Genomic DNA, 20,369 nt, shown 5'->3' with positions numbered 1-20,369 from the left:
TTGATTAAGCCCCAAAACTAGTACAAGTAACTTTTTTCAGCACAGCTTGGCGTTTTTGAGGACAGTGACTTGCAGTCATTAAAATAAGCAAAGGAAATGACTTGAATTTAATGGAAGAATATAGTATTTAAGAGAATATTCGTTGCAGTATTCCTATTTAAAAATGTATTTATTGATAAACTACAAGAACTTTATTTCAGAAACTTTGGTAAAACGTATTAAACTCCACTTAATCCATTATTATTATACATTTTAGGTGCAATGAAGGGTTTTTATATATAAAAGTTGACACTTCACTTAGATACTCTTAAGATACAACAATGTCCAGCACTAGACCCAAAAGCAGTACAAAATTTGACACTGAACAATAAAAAGTGCATTAATATTGCCTTAAGAATTTCTTACAAATTTCCATGTAATGCCTTTTTTATTGATTGTTTTGTGATCGCATTACAGTTCAAGTACAAAACTGAGACGATACTTTAAAATTCATAACAAACAATAAATACAGTTTTGGTGCTCTTTAATGCGTCATGCGCAATAGCTCAAGCGTCTCAGTTCAAGCAGCAAGTAACCCATTTAATGAACATGAATTAACCTCAAAAGGTAGGTTATTTTATGAGGGCCTACAGTACATCTAACTTATTGCAATGTAAAAATAGTCTACATTTACCTCAGAATAAACATTTGGTGTCCATAAGCTCAGTCAGCTAGAAAAGTAACTATAAAGAAGAGCATTTTGCTATATTTATGCGCTATTGCATTTTTCACTTAACCTGTTGTCTACATGATTCTACTCTTCCTATAAAATAAAAGTTTACCAATTAAGAAAAACAGACTGAAAGTGTGAAAAATTATACACTCTTCTACAAGAGTAATTTCTGGTTCCATAAAGAACAATTCTGTCAAAGGTTTTTTAAAGAACCATCTCTTTTTCAACTTTTTGTAATCTGAAGAACCCTCTTCCGCCACAAAGAACCTCTTGTGAAACGTAAAGGTTCTTCAGATGTTAAAGGTTCTTTACGAAACCATTTAGACAAAAAAAGGTTCTTCTATGGCACTCTGTGGCCAAGTGATGATGCTTATGGTCCATGATATTGGTACAGATTCTATGTAATAAACAATGTGTGGCTGTATATTTCAAGTTTGAAAAGACATTTCAGTATGATGAAATGCCAAGAAATGGCAGTATGATAGAAATATAAAAAATAATAAAATAAAACACGTTTATTCTGTGACACCCAAAAAATATATATTAATTTTTTTTTCTTATTGGAGCTAGTGGCTCCGTACTTGATTTTTTTTGTTTGAAGCCCTGCATTCTTTGCTGCTCTTAAGTGTATATAAACAAAATAGTTGCAGTCGAGTATTTGAAGTGAATTCTAAAAGGTAACCAAAAGGCTGCGTGCCTTCATCAGCCGTTTCTGCCGTTTCAGTAAGTTCTCCCGCTTTTGGCCAATATCAGAGTCTTCTTTAAGCAGGCTGTCTATGCCATCTTTATGATGCAGTAACTGCAGCATGTTCCTTTGCAGCTCCAAAGCTGCTTCCTGGAGCAGCAGATAGCGGATCACCATTGGGATCTGGTCAGCTAGACGCTTGCTTGCAATCTAGTAAAGTAGATAAGACAATGTTTCAGATATACATTTAAATTCGAGCTACCTCTGACAGTACTGAAAGTTTTAGTTAGCACACTTACCATGTAATAGGACTCAAGATGCAACTGCATCTCACGCAAAGTGGCATGATTATCTGTGCCAATGTCTACACTCACAATACTCTTTTTCGGTTTAGATTGAAGCTTGACATTTTCTTCCTCTTCCTGCTTGTCCTTTGCATGTTTCAGGCTCTGGCTGTATGTGCCATCTTGACTGTAAACAATGAGCTCCATCTTGAATTGGGTCTTCAGCATGGATTCTGCCAGGCATTCTTTATCCTGCTTGATGGCTTCGATCTGAGTCTAAGAAAGTATATAAAAGATATGTTTTGGTAAGCTCTAGTGAGACTAAATTTCTATTACAATTAAATGGCATTATTGAACACTGAAAAGTAATGTGAGTTATCATTTAGAGCATTTATAAAAGCCCATAAATTGCATTTCTATTTAGCACCATAGATTTATAATGGAGAATGGTGAGATGGGAGGGAAGCAGCACCCTTTCGTACGATCATTACATAGCCTGTCTTTCAAACCAATGCGCTTCATTTCAATATATCCAGCACGCTTTACAACAGTAGTCTAGAAACTGCTGAACACATTTACAAGTTAATTTATTACCGATTCAGTTTATATAGAGCTCTGTTTACTAATGCCTCACCTGGCCCAACTGATGAGTTATGGCTGCCAGAAACTTTGCCATAAACACACAAAAACCTACCTTTGCTATTTTCAGAAGATTAGGGAACCCAATGAAACTGTACTGGGCCAGCTGGATGAACTTCCTTTTAACCACATCTGTAAATGCAATCCAAATGTTCATTCATTTTTGTCACAAGAAACTTCACTAATGACTTAATAGCTACCTTTATTCTGAATTTCACAATGCCTTTAATAAAAAAAAATGTTTAAACAAATGCACCGGGAGCAATCTTGTGTTACATGATTTACTCAAGAACAGAATGTTGAGTTCATGGGTCATCTTACAAGGTGTTCTTTGATACTCATTACTCGGTGATTTGAGATTTAGATGTTTGAAGTTTCGCCAATTTAGTCATGTATGGAGTATAATCAAGTAGAAAAGTACTGTCAGAATAGCTTTACAACATGCACTGTAGCAACAACCTAAAAATGTATTTCAAATAGCATACAACACTAACCAGAGACAGTCTTCAGTGTCTTCAATGCAGGTTTCTCCAACAGCTTGATCTGTTCCCTAACAAGCCCCTCAAAGGTCTTGTAATTGATGAATCCCGGAAGCTCTCTTCCACGATACTTGGCTTCATAGTTATCCACTTCTCTCTCAATCTTCCTGCTGACTGCAAAGGGGTTTTTGAATACAAAAAAAACACATTCAATCAAACAGCTTCTAGAGCTTCTAAAAGTGTGTTTTTTGGTGAAATTAAGCAACTCAGATTACGTTAGAAGTTTAGTTTGGTAACTAATTGTTTGCTATTTTGCTAAAAGGGGATGCTTCTGATTTTAAAATGTTAAACCTTTTAAGCAAAATCATAACATAGCACACTGGCCAAAAGCAGCAGTGCAATCAGGAGATACCAAGTAAATGCCTCACTCACAGGAAACTCCTGAATGATACAAGAAGATATTCCATTCTGCAAATTCGTTCCGAAGTTCTGGGAAAACTAGTAGATCTGAAGCACATTTAACTTCCTCCCCAGTGGTCAGGTTGAACATATCATGAGTGAAAGCTGTAACTTTCTAAATGTAGTGATGAGATATGAAACATTTCAATGACTTTTTACTTAAATATTAATACTTTGATATAGTAGCTGTGTAGATTCCATGCTCACATCAATGAGAAAGCTCAGTCTTTCTGCAGGGTCTGATGGGGGTCCAGTGCCATATGCCTCCAGTTCCTTCTGTGTTTCAGCCAGTTTTGTCTCGATTTGTTCTTCTAAACGAGGCAGGGATTTCTACATAACATATTATAAATATGAGATATGTAATTACGAGTCCCAAAAAGGCCATAGTTTACTTTTGGTAAAAAGAACAATAATTTCACCTGAATGTGATGCACCAACTCAATTGTTAGTTTCTCAGCCAACTTTGGAATAGTGGCAAAACCTTCGTCATGAAGTTTGCTGGGGAAAAAAAGTGAAAGTTAAAGTGATGTGACATTCAGCCAAGTATGGTGACCCATACTCAGAATTTGTATGAATTTGTAATTTCTGCATTTAACCCATCCGAAGTGCACACACGCAGATTGACACCTTTCGATTGGGAGTCCGACTCTCTAACCATTAGGCCACGACTTCCCCAAAATTCCATATATACATAATTAATTACATTAACTAAATCCCAAATAAGAGGTACTAATCTGTGTGTGCACCATGTGGGCATACTACAGGTGATTTACAAAAGCAAAGAACCTAAAATGAGGATGATCTTTGAAGAAGGCATCTTCTGTTGCTGTGGCCTCATGGAGAGTGACTTGATCTATAATCTCTTTTTGTCCTCTGCACCTTACAATCATGTAGCCTTTAGTAAGATGAATGACCTCATTGTGCACAATGTCTACAACTGTCTGTTCAGTGCCCTTATCCACCAGATCCGGCTTTGTTAAGATCCCTGTAGATAGACAAATGATCAGAATATAGGCAAGGCAAGGCAAGTTTATTTATATAGCACATTTCCTACACAATGGTAATTCAAAGTGCTTTACATAAAGTAAAATAATCATGAAGAAAAATAACAAAAATAAAACCAGCAATTTTTAAACTTTTAAAATGATTAAAAAATGTACTTAAAATGAATTTAAAAACAGTTAGAAAATGATTTTACATTTTTTAAAAAAAACTGTGAAAATATAGTGCAATCAGTTCGGACATTGCACAGTGCTCATTCAATAAATGCACAGCTAAACAGATAAGTCTTAAGTCTAGATTTAAATGTGACTGGTGTTTAAGCACATCTGATCTCTTCTGGAAGTTGATTCCAACTGCGAGCAGCATAGTAACTGAAGGTGGACTCCCCTTGTTTTGTGTGAACCCTTAGTATTTCTAACTTACTCGATCCTAGTGATCTGAGTGGTCTGTTAGGTTTATATTCAATATATAATCAGAAATCATATGCATGGCAACCTTTGGTTTTACTGACTCTGTTTGATGTATACACCTTATTTTTAATGTAAGAGTAGACGTGGCCATTGTTAACTTGACTGTGCCAGATTTAGAGTGTCATTTTCATAGATACCTGTGCATGTACAAAAACAGTCCTATTATTAATAGTACCTTTTACAGCACTTTGTTAATCTACTTATTCACCTATAGCAGGCGGTTAATTGTAAGTCTTGTAAATTCAAAGAAAATAGCTAACTTCCGCATTTCAGAAATAAGGTGGATATCATTGAAATGCAATTAGTAATGCATACCTAATGTTCTTTCACCCTCAGGATCCTCCTTCTGAGCCATCTGTAATGCTTCTGTGGTTGCAATGTCAACGTTGCATGGCACCACAACCAGGTTAATCGTTTCTTGCTTTGTAACAAACTTCTTGATCAATCTCTTTATCTAAAAGAAATGCATTTGTTTGATGTATCAGTATCTCTCTCTCACTAAAGTCTTTTTTTTTTTTTTTAATAAAATGTGATATGAAGAAAATAGTAAATATAAAATGTTTACCTGATCTCCAATATTCTCAGGCTGCCCCTTGACTGCCACCCGTGCGATACCAGGGAGGTCAATGAGAGTGAGGTCAGGAACACTGGCAGAGGTGATCTGCAGACTGATAAGTTCATCACTAATACCAACACCTTTTCCAGCCATCTTATCCTGGGCTACAAATTAGATACAAGAAAGAAATTATATACACTCTTTTGTAAGATCTCCAGATCCATTCTAAGCAGTCACTCTACCTTCACAAATCTTTTTCTCCACTTCTGCTGGGTCATAAATATCTTCCTCTGTTTCATTGTAGCTGATTCTTCCATGCCACTTATCTTCATCTTTAGTTCGTATCATCTTGAGTTCAAGAGGGCATCTTGTAACAATTCCTAAACAAAACATGAAAGGGTGCAGACATTGTTTCACCATGCTGTTCTTTGAAGTGTCTTACAGTACTATTTATCCTGCTAAAAAAAAACGGAATCCATTACAGAAATTATAATGGTTTCCACAACAAATATCATTAGAATCAATCAACTATTAACCACTAACACCATTAAAAATGCTTACCTTTAACTACCTGTTTTGGAAAATATTCCATTAACATTTAGCAGTTTTAATAAGCCACCAATAGACGGCGACAAATTTACCGGTAGAGACCCACAGGGACATTACAGTATCCATTAAAAAAAAAAAAAAAAAAACATTACAAATTCTGTGATGGTTCCTAATGTTTTTTCAATATGGTAAACTCCAAAAGTAATGCAGCTTTACTCTGCCATTGAACATCCACAGCATTGGCGGGATTGTCTGTATTACGTAAAAGTAATATAATTTATGTTATATACTACGTATATTAATTTATCATATGTTGTCCTTACCACTACCCCTGGGTAACGCTACTCCAGACAGCGCCTCGAGAACTGAACTCTTTCCTGAGCTCTGGTCTCCAATGACGGCGATGGCAGGCAGCGCCAAGTCCTTCTCGACTCCCAGAGACCGTAAACTGTCGATGGTGTCGATGCAAGGACGGATTTTTTCCTCATATTGCTGACTGAACGTGTAGCTCATTTTCTCCATCTTTAAATAACTTCGAAATATCAAAATGACAGAAATCCTTCTTTCCACAACACGACAAGGTGCAGTCGTTTTGAACAGAGTGATGATGTATCCCGGCTGTAAGCTGAATCTTAGACCGGTTTTGTGCGCTGCTAAGTTTCATTTCCTAGATACAGTACAATAAGTTTCGTTTCAACAAAAATAAAACTCAGCGCTGGTTAAAGGAATGCAGATCAAAGCAAATATACAATTACAATGAAATTGAAAAAAAAAAACGATTAATTTATACCTAACAAAAGAGTACTTAACCTCCCAAATAAAATTTTTTTCGCACATAGCATCAACCGACTGGCTTAGAAGTTACAAAAAAAAAAAAAAAAAAAAACGTCGAAGTCACCAAACGTACGGGCACAATGATGAGGCCTTAAGAATATTAATTAGTTATCTTATTTAGCATATTAATCCCTTACATTAAGTTATAGCCATATTTGAAATTAATGGTTAGAGTTTAACAAGCCTAGATGAGATACTAATAAACAACAATAATGTGTTGTTATCTAAATACATTGGTATTTTAAAGAATATATTTATTTATTGTAAATTTGCTGTATGAATGTTTATGTTAAATTTGTATTATTAGGCTGTGGTAATAGTTCCTGTTCAAACTGTTTTCTGTAATATCTGAAATATCCTCTAGAGGGGAGTGTTTAAATGTAATCAGTTATGTGAACAGAGCAGTACTGTCTGACTAGCAGCTCTTTTGACCTTGACCATTCAAGCACCAGGAATAAGTGATTTGAGGTTAAGTTTGAACCCATATGTGCTGTATTATGTATCATGACTTAAGTAAAAGCATTTAAAAGTTAAACCAATTTGTCCTAGAACAGCTGAAATCAATTCCCTTTGAGCTCACTCTTGCCAAATGCAAATTCTTTCATTCTACAAGTCATCACATCATTTTTAGCACTGTAAACTGTCAATATATTGTGCCCTGCATAATTTCAACTATGAAGTTTTCATAAATTGTTACAGAACAAAAATTACAGCAGTTGTTTATGCTGTTTGTTTGCCAAAACTGCTTCAAAGAAGTGTTTTCATTCATTCTGTTCTTGCATTTGGACAATTTTACTTCCCAAAACCCACAAGGCACAAGTTCAAAGTAATGCACCGAGCTCAGCTCAATGCCTTTGAGAACTGTTAGTATCACCAGCTGTTTGACCAGAGTTTATTGACCAGAACACATTTTCAGGGACATTGAAAGATGTCGTAAATATTGTTGTAAATTAGCTTTATTTATTCTGTGTAAGATATTTCCCATTACATCTAGAGTGTTGAAGAAGATTTATCGACCATATTTGATTGTGTGACTTTTTACATTAGCTGGTTCTCAAAGCAGAGCACATCCAAGACTCAATCTCAGGCCTTGCATGCTGTACTGTGGTTTTATGTGTCTGGAAAGTCTGAAAACAAGCCATCCTGAAGTTTTTGTTTGATTGGACACTCATATTGATCATATTTTCACAACAAAAAATTTCAATTAAATTTACAATAACACAATTGACAGATGTTTTTATCCAAAGTGATTTGCATTGCACTTAAGATCCTTTTTTTATTTATGATTAATGCATTACCTTGGAATTGAACTGATGACCTTTTCATTAGTAGCACAATTTTTCACATATTGATCTAAGGACATAAACTTTTGCGATATTTCTTAACAAATGTTAAAAACTATGGTGCGTAACCACAGAATAAACTGTGTTGTGCATTGCCTTTATTGGATGTGCTATCTGTTGTTTGCAGGACAATCTTCCAATTTTAGCAGCTACTTATCGTCTGTCATTCAGTACTTTTAGAGTCCAATCAGGAAAAGTGCTTTTTTTTTTTAATCTTTTAGAATCCTCTTTTTAGAAGTTAACATCTTGTAAAGTAAAAAAAAAAGCTGCTTTTCTAAGAAAAAATTCCAACAAGGCATTTATATTTTAAGCATTGCTTCATTAAAAAAAAAAAAAAAAAATTATAATAACACTTCATTAATGTCCTGTTGCCTCAAAACATGCTTCATCTGCACATTTCTATCCTATTTCAGAGAAATAAAACATTTTGATGGATTTGTTTACTATGAACATTGCTTCACGAGAGGGTTCTGTAAATTGATGGACTGAAGTCATATGAGTTAATTGTGGATTATTTCAATGTTCTTATCATCTGTTTGTACTCTCTGATGGCACCCATTCACTAAGATGACCCATTAGTGAGAGAGAATGAAGGTTTTTTTTCTGAGTATGAACTTTTTTTCTTTTTTTTCAGAACCTGGCTTTTTTTCTGTAAAGTTTGCAATTCCAGACTTTTTGTTCACAGATGTTATTTTTGACACTCTGAACCATATGTGCTTGAGTAACCTACAATGTCCAGTCTGTTATGACTTGAATCTTTCCCATGCAAATGAAACGCACACACACACATCTTCCCCTCATTGAGAAATGCTTCCTTCCTTTTCCCAGATGCTTTTGTATGGAGAGCCACCCAGTTATTTAAAAAGTCCATCAGGCACTTGTTTAGAGAGCCTGAGATTAAAAATAACAAAAAACAGGCCTAGAGTTCAACATGCTAACATCACATGCTGTATGCTGCATGTTTGGGCATTTGCACAAGAATCTGGAGAACAAAAAAAGAAATACCCGGAATTAAAAACTACTCGCAAAGACAATTTCAATGTCTAGTTCAAAGTTATTATGTAAAAAGGTCAAATCAACTTTGACAATGGAAAGAAGACTAGTCTAAGCATATGGCCCTCCCCAAGGGACATTTTTATACTCAAGCATGTCAGAGCTTAATCAGAGCTGAATTTGACATACACCAGGAGTGTTGTTTTTTTTTTTCTCGTTTTTTTTCTCCCCCTTTCTTTTACCACAGTCTAAAAGAAATACATAATGACATTATTTTTATAACCTCTGTCACTATCAACAACATATTTAAGAAACAGCATTAATTTTGTCTTTCTGTATACTTGATGCACAAGTTCAGCTTTTAAAAACAACAGGCTACGTAATCCTGCCTGTGCATGTTTCCATTTCCGTTGTAGCTTTAGCTTTGATCTCACTAAAGTTAATGCATGATAATGGTTATGCATCCTTTCCAACTATCTGTCATAAGAATAAACACTGCAACAGTTCATTGTTGCATATCGTACTTCTTTACACTGTTGTCGCCCACCACACACTGAGTGAAGGTCCCTCGGTTGCCTGGAATCATAGATGCTGGCAGGCTGAAAATGGGAGGCATGACATAGTCCAAGAAGCATGAAACTGTCTCACCCACGCGCTCCTGCCTGATGTAGCCCACAGAGACCATGTTGTCCTTCATATTGAGACTTGTAGCTACCTCTAAGCTGAAACGTCTTCCTCTATTTCTGCCTTTGTTTGGTCACTTTGTCAAAATCTCTTGAGTGGGATCACCACTTTTGGCTTAGTGATGTCTGTGCGTCTGGGCAGGCTGTATTTTTATGCATTTGTTCACCACAAGCTGTTATTTCTTTTTATTAGAACATGAAACGCCTCATTCTTTGGATTCGTTACTCGTCTATTTTTTCATGATTTATGCGATGCATATGTAAAGCCATGCATTAAAAGAATTCTCTCCTGATTAATCACTGTAATACTGTCATAAGTCATTTGCAATAACAACTGCCAGTTTGCTTATGTTGCTGTCTGTGCTGTAATATAGAATGGTCTCATATTGCTTGGCAATGAACAGATGTGTTCCCCTTCGCTGAAAACGTTATACAACGACTTCTTTCAAATCATGTCTGAAAGAGTCACTGCAAACGTTGACCGTCTTTTAAAAAATGATTTGTTATAAACTTCCAAATCTCTCTGGAAAAATTACCTTTTAGTATTTTGTAAGCGATTCATCATGAAACTTGAGTATGGTACTTGATTATATTTTTTGAACGTTTTTCAAATAACCGTGCTTCAACCTTAATGGAAATTGAATGCAAATGAACTTTTAGGGTCTATAGAATGTATATTTTGCTCTAATTAGTTGGCCTTACTGAGAGAAAAAGCCATACAGAATGCCTTTATAAACATACTTGTTAAAAGCACTTCTGTAATCAAATTAACCTAATCTGCTTTTCCAAGGAAACTTTTTGTTTGTTTGTTTTGTTCTCTTTTGCTTTGCAAGGATGAATTTATCAAAAGTGACATACATACATATATATTTCAAATAAAAATGAACTTTCTATTCATCGAAGTTTAAAAAAATATATATCATGGTTTTCACAAAAATATTAAGCAGAACAACTGTTTTCAACGTTGAGCAGCAAATCGGCAAATGATAATGATTTCTGAAGGATCATGTGACACCTGAAGACTGGAGTAATGATGATAACAATTCAGCTTTGAATCAAAGGAATAAATTACATTTTAAAATATATTCAAATAGAAAGCAGTTTTATTGTCAAAATTGTAATAATATTCCACAATATGACTGATCTCATTGGATATTTACACAAAAAAAATGTAAGTATTTTTTTAAACCAAAGAAGTTGAGGAATGTTGAAATTGCAGTTTGTTTCCCAACATTTTTAAACATTTGAATGAAGTTTAATTTGGATAACTTTGTTGTTTTTAATTAGTAATTAAAATTGAAACTTGTAAAAACAGAAAAATTATTTAATCTTTAATTTGTTGAATTACACATGAGATTAAGTATTTACAGTGTACAGTAAATCCGTAACTAATTCTAATTGAGAACTCAGTTTCACTAATTTTAAGTTGTTGTTGTTGTTTTTATTTTATTATTATTACTTTTTTAATTACACAAAAACGCATTACATGCAGACATTTTTTTTTTTAGATATATGATTAATTCACTATGTACTAACAAGACCAACCAACAGCATAATAATAAAATAATAATAATGTTTTAACTTTTTCGCAAATAAACAGAAATTGTTTTAGTTCGCTTTCAGTAAAGTAACTTTACATTAAGCAGTAAGCAATCCAAACAGTGTGCTCATGCCATGCAAACCCATTAGGCTAAATAATGAAGACAAGGCTTTTCCGTATTTAATGTGTACAATAGTCTACATGTTTACACCACATTCATTTCCCCACCAAAGTTTGTAAATAGTACTAAATCATAAATGTCTGCCACGCCATGGGTATGGGTACATATGGCAGTCACCTGTTTACAGAGCCCATTAAAGCAGTATCTTGTGCTTTTGAGACCTCTGTACAACACGATGAAGAAAAATTGCTTGTTTTCTCTCACATGAGAACCCTCCAAAGGTTTGGCACGATGCCGGCAGTTTGATTTGTGTACCGTGTTACAGCCCACAGCTAGATTTACAAATTCCCTCTCTCCGTCCTGGCTCTGTATGAAACACAATGCATTATGAGGCAGGACTTCCCCTATTGTCTGAGTCCGGGTGTGGACCAGAGCACTCTGTCGCCACATTGTGCCTCCTTTCCTTTCCTCTCTTCCCTCTCTGCCTTGAGAAGCAGCAGAAAGAGAGTTCTGGTCCCTTCTTATCTTGGACAATATTTGTTATGGAGTTAATTAAAGAACTCAAACTGAAAAGCAGATGAAACCAGGATGAAACTGGTGGCTGGATCAAGCCTAGATATTTGCTTAGCAACAGTCTCTTCTGTGTTTGTTCTTTAAACACAGGAAAAGTGAAGTCATTTATTAAAATGACCGTTTTAGAAGCTCACTGGAAATATCTCAGCCACAATATCACTAAACACAAAACTTTCCAAGAATTTACAGTACAGATACAATAGTTTTGTTTGTTTGTTTGTGAAGAGGGCAACATTTTTCGTGAATAATTATTACATTTTCAGTGTTCCTCACATAAGGATATATTGTATGGTTTCAAAATAATTGGTAACATGATTAATGTGGACTACTATATATATATATATATATATATATATATATATATAATATATATATATATATATATATATATATATAGAATTTTGTCTTTACAGTCCAAGATTTTCCAGTCAATGAATGAAAAATAGCATGCATGAATATTTTTCAAAAATTCCTCTTTCATGCTTCATGAAAAAAAAAATCCACAAATGATTTTGGAATGACATGAGGGTAAGTAAATATATTTTTAATTTTGACTGAAAGCTAATTTTATCTTTCACTTAATCATTAGATAGGCTCATACATATACACACACACACACACATGCACAATAAAATCAGTAATACTGTGAAATATTACAATTACAAATAACTGTTTTTGAATTTGAATTTATTTTCAAATGTCATTTATTCCTGTGATTCCTTCAGAAATTATTCTACATTTGCTGATTTGCTACACAAGAAACATTAACTACCAATGCTGCTTCATCATTTTGTGGTTGTTTGACCATAATGCAATGAATTACATCATACCTAAGTGAAAGAGAGCGCAAATCTGTGTTTCTGCCCCTGAATGCACTCTATATTTGTTTGCATGTGAACACTATTTATGTACAGTCACTGCACATCAGCATTGCAATTCATATTCAGATTTCGGGTCAAAGGGACACTTGTGCTTCAGGGCAACAGCTCTTACAAACTGCTGAGTTATAGTCCTGCTCCATTAGCAGAATCTGGCTAATGCAGGCTTGAAATAATACAGCGAGTCTCCTCTGGGGCGAAATCATTTTTCCTGCTCCCTCGTTCACACACACACGCACACCTCAATGCCTTACAGACTTCTGCACCTTTCAGTGTGCAAACTCAAACTGGAGCGAGTGTGATTGTGCCAGATCCTCCGTCAGATGCTGAAATGCTCACCTGACAAAACTGACAGTATCTCCTCCATGGCTTCACAGATGTTCTGCCACAGAATCACACGCAATCCAACATGCTAAAAAGCAGAAATGGAGAGAATCTCACGGCCACATTGTCAAATCTGTCATGAAGGAACAGGGTTGAAATAAACCATCAGGACCCGAGGCAAACACACCGCACTGTAATTTATGGCTGCTGAGGCGAATGCTGACTGCCTAGTCAAAGTAAAGCGGGAAGGCAAAACACAAGCTGTGAAAAGCATTTATTAACTTTCACTCCCTAGACGCTCGGAGCCTGCACTTGTGACAGTGAAATGTTTTGTTAACCCCTTTTTGCAAACGAAACAGTCTAAAACGATTTTTGTGACTTATAATTATATATTTTTACAGATATACACCAGCCATTTTTCTCTGACATGTTGAGAATGTCCCCCATACAAAATATACATTCTGTGTGATTAAATTGGAACCTTCTGGACTATGAAACGGTCCCCTCACGGCAGGCCTGGAAATCCGTTCACATACACAGCTCGCTATACAATTACCACACAAGTGGAAAAAAGGTATTTAGGTGCAAGTGCAATGCACATAGAGACTTTGAGAGGAAAAGAGAGACAGAAAGAAAGACAAATGAGACAAAAACGACAAACTAAAGTCTGTTCGGAATGCAAAATTAGCTAACTACTCACTAGTGTTGCCTATTCTATTTATAAAAATAAAAAAAACACGTGAACGCAACGTTAAAAGTTTCAAGAAGACGGATGCTGCATTATTGCCACGTGACCTCTTTAATGCAGTGAACAACTTCTAGTGCAGTCAAAAAATTATTTTGCATTTTTAATCCAGTTTAATGTAAAATTGTGTCTTATTAATTAATGAATGAAAGAAAAAGCTGATAATACTTCCAGAACATTCCACACTAGTCAAGCCCATTGCATCATGGGATGCAATATTTCACTCAGTATGATCTGTTAAATTCTGTACATTTTGCATTTACATTATCCTGCAATTTACATATTTCAGAGTGCAAATATGTGCTATGCATTTTTGTATAAAGCCTATAAAAAAGTACTTAAGAGCTCATGATTCCTGTGTCTTACAAAGAAATTCAAATATTTTAATAAAAATTTTTGTTTTTATTTAAACATATATATGATTAATAAACTGTGCATTAGCATTGGGACTAAGTAGTTCAGCTTCTTTAAAACATAGTGTAGATTTTACAGTTTGCTGACTTATTGTCATAATACTTGCGCATGTCCCTAACTTTCATTTATAAAGCTCTGAAAATGTTACTGAATGACGTGAAAAAATAAAGGGTCTCAATTAAATATGTACAGTGTCACATGGATAGTGCAAATTGTCACATGACAATTACTTCCTGCTGGCACCAATTGAAGGTTATGGCTGCATCAGAGATCCAAAACAAAAGGCTAGTAAAGTATGTTAACATAAAGATATGACAAACACTTTTGGTAAATTTATTCTCAGAGGTGTTTAGCATTAATATATGAATTCAGAAATATTTAGTTTTGATGATTAAACATGTTGATGGCAACAACAGTGACTGGTGGGATTCCAGTCCATTATTATTATTTATTATTATCAGTTTTGTATAAGGGATTTAATACATAATAACCCTAGAATATGACGAAACTGATTTATGCTAAATTATATATATATAATATATATATATATATATATATATATATATATATATATGTGTGTGTGTGTGTGTGTGTGTGTATGTATATATGTCTTATATTATTGCTTATATATTATAGTTATAGTAGCACTGCCGTGGCATGATGTCAGCCTTGCTACAACTGCTCTCTTCCCTTCCCCCTCACTGCAGAAACCAGTCAGAGGAAATTATGTTTTTTTTTACACCGAATATTTTCCAGGCCTACTTTTTCTGTCTTTTTCTCTCTGTGTGTTATTTTCCCCTTTATCTTTTTTCTTTCACTTCTCTAATTTCACTCTCTCTTTCACAGTGACTTGTCTTTTGCTGTAACTTGCATATTTGCATGCACTTGCAGGGTGCATGTGTTGCACCTTATGAACTAAATGCTAGGCTGCTGCATATAGTACATATACTTCTGCTCCTTGCTAGCTTTGCATCTCTATTGATATAAAACCTCTCTAGTACCAGAACTACTGCTTGGTCTTCACATAATAGCTGTGTGTTTTGCAGCCTCAGGCAAACCTACCACGGGATCTTAGAGAAGCAGTGGGCCCTAGAAATGCGCCCATGCAAGTCCAGTGTTGCGCGGACACACCCTGACAGCAATCAACCTTTGCCCCACTGCCTTCTGGGTAATTCTAAGAAAACAAAAGCTATGGAAGCACACACATGTTCTGAAAAAACAACACAATTTTGAAGAATGTTAAAGGTCCCGTTCTTCGTATTCCCATGTTTCAAACTTCAGTTAATGTGTAATGTTGTTGTTGGAGTATAAATAATATCTGTAAAATTCTAAAACTCAAAATTGAATGCCAAGCGAGATATTTTATTTAACAGAATTCGCCTACAATGAACAAACCTGTTTGGACTACATCCCTCTACTTCCTACATTAATTATGTCACTATAAAAGTTTTTTGACTAACCTCTACCCACAGGAATACACAAAAAAGGGGGGCGTGGTCTTGTTGCGCTCCGACAGAGAAGAGGAAGAGTTATGTTTGAAGAGTGCGTTTGTCACCATGTCGTCGAAACGCTGTTTCATCTCGGAGTCCAATCACCTTTGTTTGGGCTTCCCAGGGACGCTGTACTTAGAGATCAATGGTTACAATTAATGTTTAACTCGGTTCTTGAAAATTATAATCCACAACTATGTGCAGCACATTTTGCTGAGGACAGCTTCCTCAATCTCAATCAGTTTAATGCCGGATTCGCACAAAGATTATTCCTGAAAGATGGAGCAGTTCCCTCTTTGTCTGGAGAAGGCGTTGCTTATGGACCACAACCGGTAAGTGTATTTTATTATTTAAATTGGTGCCCTTTAACAGTTTCTGTAACTTATTACACAAAGGGCAACGCTGTTTAACTTTGTTAACTAGATGGGCTGTTAAAAAAATCGAATGCGATTTTCATGCGCATCTCATTAGTAAAAACGCTTCTGTGATTATAAGTACATCTCCAGCACATGCGTTCTTTTACTGTCTATGGTTCAGATCAGGATTGCCAGGTTTTCAAACAAATCCTACCCACTTGCTTCTCAAAACTTGTCCAAATCTAGCCCAATCGCGTTTCCAGGAGAGAAGCGTGCACTCAGCTGCTGTCGAATCACAACACAGGAGCCGCTGGCGCAATCAGAACTTGTTACGTATTTCTAAAGGAGGGACTTTATAGAACAAGGAAAACATCAGCTCGTTTTTATGACAGTGAAAACAGCGGTATACAGGTAAGTGAATTGTGTGAAAAATACTGTTGTTTTTTTTTTTTTACACGCGAAACATGAACACGTTATATTGCACACAGTAAACACAATCAAAGCTTAAAAAAAACCCACGAAAAACGTGACCTTTAATAACCAATCAGTTGATACTGATACATTTATTGAAACCAATACTATGATAGTCAATGGCTACAGTCAACTGTTCAGTAACATTCTTCAGAATATCTTCTTTTGTGTTCAAGACAAGAAAGAAATTCATTTGGGTTTGGAGCAGGTGGTCGATGAATAAATGATGGAAATAAAAATATGTTAATTTTTTGGTTAACTACCTTTATGCAAGATAAGATATAATTAAATCCTAAAAGAAGCATGCAACTTAGGCTACTGATAATTGAAGGAGGAGGAAGAAACATTTCATAATCGATTCACGGATTTGTTCTAGTTAACTTAACCAAAATACAGCCGTGATAATTAGTAATTAGATAGATAAGAATCTGAACCTCAGGAGTCAAAGCAGGATGTGCATGTACATTGGGCAGTATGTGGCATGGCTGTGGTTTTCTGTGATTCATGGGTTCCATAGACACAACAGTAGTGGTCTCTTTTTCAAAACAAACACAGAAGCTGCAGAGTTTAAACAAAGTAAAGATGGTGCTTGTGGCTAAGCTGGAAAAATACTGTGGCTTTAAATGTTTTAAATGGGGATGGATCGAAAGTGAAGAGCAGTATTGACATGGCCAATAGCAATTTATTTCAACATGATTAAATAATGATTGTTAGAGACAAAAAACTAAAACAGCTTTTAAAAAGCCTTTACTCAGTTTGATTTACTGTCTGATGTAGCGGCCAACATTTTTGATTTACTTTTCTGCATGGAATCAAAATGGACTCTATTTACTTTTTTAGTACACATTACTGGTCTTATTGGGAATGATTAATCAGCGCATGCGATTCCAAAGAAAAAAAAATGTTTATCTTCGTGATCCATCATCCTCCAACCACCTGTCATATAGAGTCAACTTTTTGCAATTTAAATAATTCCCTGTGGGAAAAAGTGCCTTTTTTTATTTATTTCCTCTTACACTCAGAAATATGTCATGAACCATTAAAAATTGTCTGCTAATGACATTTGGTTACTTTAATAATTACTTTGAAAGTTTAATGTGTGTAATGTAGCATATAGTTCACAGCACAGTTTCTTCATATTTACATATGACAGATTTAATAGCTTGCAAGTCTGTGTTAGTGCATACTGATCTGAATTTATTAAATTGGCCTGTTCATTTCATTCAAGTTTTTACCACGTCTAATCATTTTGCAGGTATACTGGTTCAAATACAAATACAAGGTAAATTAAATTAAATTAACCAAATTAAAAGCCTCAATTAATTAATTTTTTTATTTGTTTATTTATTTTTATGGATGATATGAAAAAATAAACAAAAAATAAAAAGTAGAAAATCTTGGGGGTGGGGAGTATAGTTTGTAATGATGTTTAATAAATAAATCATTTAATTAACTAAAACAGTGTAGTATAACATCTTTTATTATGACTTTTTTTTCATTTTACTATGACAAGAAAACTATATGTGTGTCTTACTTTCTTACTTTCCATTGATCCTCATGTAGTAGAATTTCAAAAGTCATTGGCTGAGATCTTCATACGTGACTTACAGTAACAACCTACAATAGAATTTGTCTTCTTTTGAATGCCAAAGCTTCTTTCATTTATTTACTTTATTTTCATGACTATAAAGCTAAATATTAAAACTGTAATCAGGACTATCTAAATCCTGCAGCCGTGCAGATCCACCATATTCCACTGAAACATTGTAGTCTCTCCCGTGCAACAACTCGGGATGGATTTTATTGTTTGTTTAAATGATTCAACGTCGTGTCTTGCTGTGTTGAATCTCTGGAGATGGTAGGAGCTGGAATGATCACTCAGGTGTCAAGCAAATGTGGAATGGATGCTCTGATGTTTCCTGGAAGCCGTGTGTGTACCGTAGCGTTAACACGCTCTCCTCTCTTCTCTAGCCCGCTTCCCAGGGTGCACACAGAGACTTCATCAGACTGTAGCGTGTGGCAGATTGGGTGGACTAATTCAGGATTAATTGCATGCTTGTTACAACAGGGCGCCCATATGGCCTCAAGCTCACTGGAGTGGCACTTTTGTGTCAAATCGCACATTTGCTTGAGAATGGGGAGGTTGCTGGTGAACCGAGTTGCGTTTCTCGATTCTGTCGAATCGGCAGAAACATCCAAAATCCTGCTGGCACGTTCCACAAATCTTCCTGAATTGCCAGCGGCAGTTCCGCAAGATTGAAAAGCCCGTGATTGAACATTATTCTCAGGCAAAGGATCGCTCACAATGGAGAGTGATAGGTTGTACTGTGTATTCAATCAGAAATCGAAGACGTTCGAGATGAGGGAATTCATGAGCATGTGAAAGGCACGGTGGAAGCCATTTAAGCCTGTTTAGAGTCAATGTCACACAGATGTTCAGCATGGGATCTGTTTCTCAGCAGTAGAAAGTTATTAGAATCAAAAGCTCCCCAAATGCTTGTTATCTCCATAGTCATAAATCCTTGATCCGATTCAAATTTTCAGGAAGAATGCTGTCATGATTTATATTTCACTCAAGAGGCCACTTTTGTATCAAAGTGCTTCAGTGATGACCGGTTTTGGCTTTTCGCAAGAGAACAACATTAGAAAATTCACCCTTATTATTGCTTCTCCATTACAGTTCCTTTTTCCTTTAAACAGATTGCATTTAACATTTTAAAATTGCTTGCAAATTACCCAAGCTTCATTTTACTTATTCTTTTGGCAAGTCTGTACTTTTTTGGACCCTGAATATTGGATGTGACATGTAACCTGTGGACTAAATGCACATGCAACAGTGCCAGTGCTTTGCAATGAAAGTAGAGGTTCACCAGCAAACCTGTCCATTCGATTCCCGTTTACCTGTCACAACAAAGAAACATCAACTCTAAATGGAAACTGGTAATATACTCGCTTGGAAAAATGGTGATCATTTGCAACAGATGTTTTTATTGCGGATTCCACATGCTAGCTTTTATCATCGAGACGTAACCTTAGCAGGCTCTAATTCAATTATAATGTGGCAAACAAAAGGTTTGCAGAGTTGTAAGAGCAAATGTTCAAAGGTGTCATCTTCTTTTGTGGTCCACACACTACCAATTAGAGCTGCTTCTATCTGGGTGTGAAATCTACTAGCAAGAGTGATTTACAGAGCGAGCGACAGCAGACAAACCAGTTGGCTGCGAGGGTAGAAATGAAGGTGGCAGGCGGACTGTTTGTGCTGTGCCGTAAGGCTCTCACAGCGTGTTTGGCTCTCACCTGTTTCCATGCAAACATTTCACACTTCTCTACAAAGCTAATCTCTCTATAGAGGTTTGATCTGGGGGCTTTGTTCCCTCTGTCTTAGCTGTTTATAATAAAATAAGTAATTTTTTTTTTTTTTTTTTTTTCTCTGAAGAGCTTAGAAGTGCTTTATTGTACAAAACCCATCTACCATGCTGTTGAAGTTGGCTTGACATCTTTCCCAGTGTTTTCTATTCTCTTGCCAAGGTGTTCTACATGGTTTCCAGAACATTCTGGTGGTTGCTATGTTGTTGCTAAGCTCTTTTAAAGACGTCTCCCTAGCTTACAACCCAAAGTCAAAATAGCTATTTGGACCCCTCTTTCAGTGCACTTCTAAGATATTGTTCAACTCTGGCTCATTGAGGAAAATGATATTACATGCAAAATGATACTATGTTGCTTCTTGCACATTTCACCACTTTATAAAGTGAAATGTCAGGTTAATGGA

The 20,369-nt window shown here is 35.5% G+C and overlaps 1 protein-coding gene across 1 annotated transcript; it reads right to left on the bottom strand.

Moving 5' to 3' along the window:
- Positions 1-658: 658 nt before the first annotated feature.
- On the bottom strand, positions 659-6,357 carry LOC113044571 (interferon-induced GTP-binding protein MxA). The gene is made up of 12 exons (XM_026204663.1): positions 6,159-6,357; positions 5,529-5,666; positions 5,296-5,450; positions 5,046-5,184; positions 4,045-4,243; positions 3,678-3,756; positions 3,466-3,588; positions 3,232-3,373; positions 2,815-2,973; positions 2,376-2,452; positions 1,697-1,957; positions 659-1,607 (listed from the first exon to the last, which is right to left on the bottom strand). Exons 1-12 carry the CDS (start codon positions 6,355-6,357, stop codon positions 1,383-1,385), a joined length of 1,896 nt encoding a protein of 631 aa, XP_026060448.1. The 3' UTR covers positions 659-1,382.
- Between the last annotated feature and the right edge of the window lie 14,012 nt (positions 6,358-20,369).

This window comes from Carassius auratus, chromosome 26 (assembly GCF_003368295.1).
Source record: "Carassius auratus strain Wakin chromosome 26, ASM336829v1, whole genome shotgun sequence".
NCBI classification, from domain to species: domain Eukaryota; kingdom Metazoa; phylum Chordata; class Actinopteri; order Cypriniformes; family Cyprinidae; genus Carassius; species Carassius auratus.
This window is presented reverse-complemented; position numbering and strand designations above follow the sequence as displayed.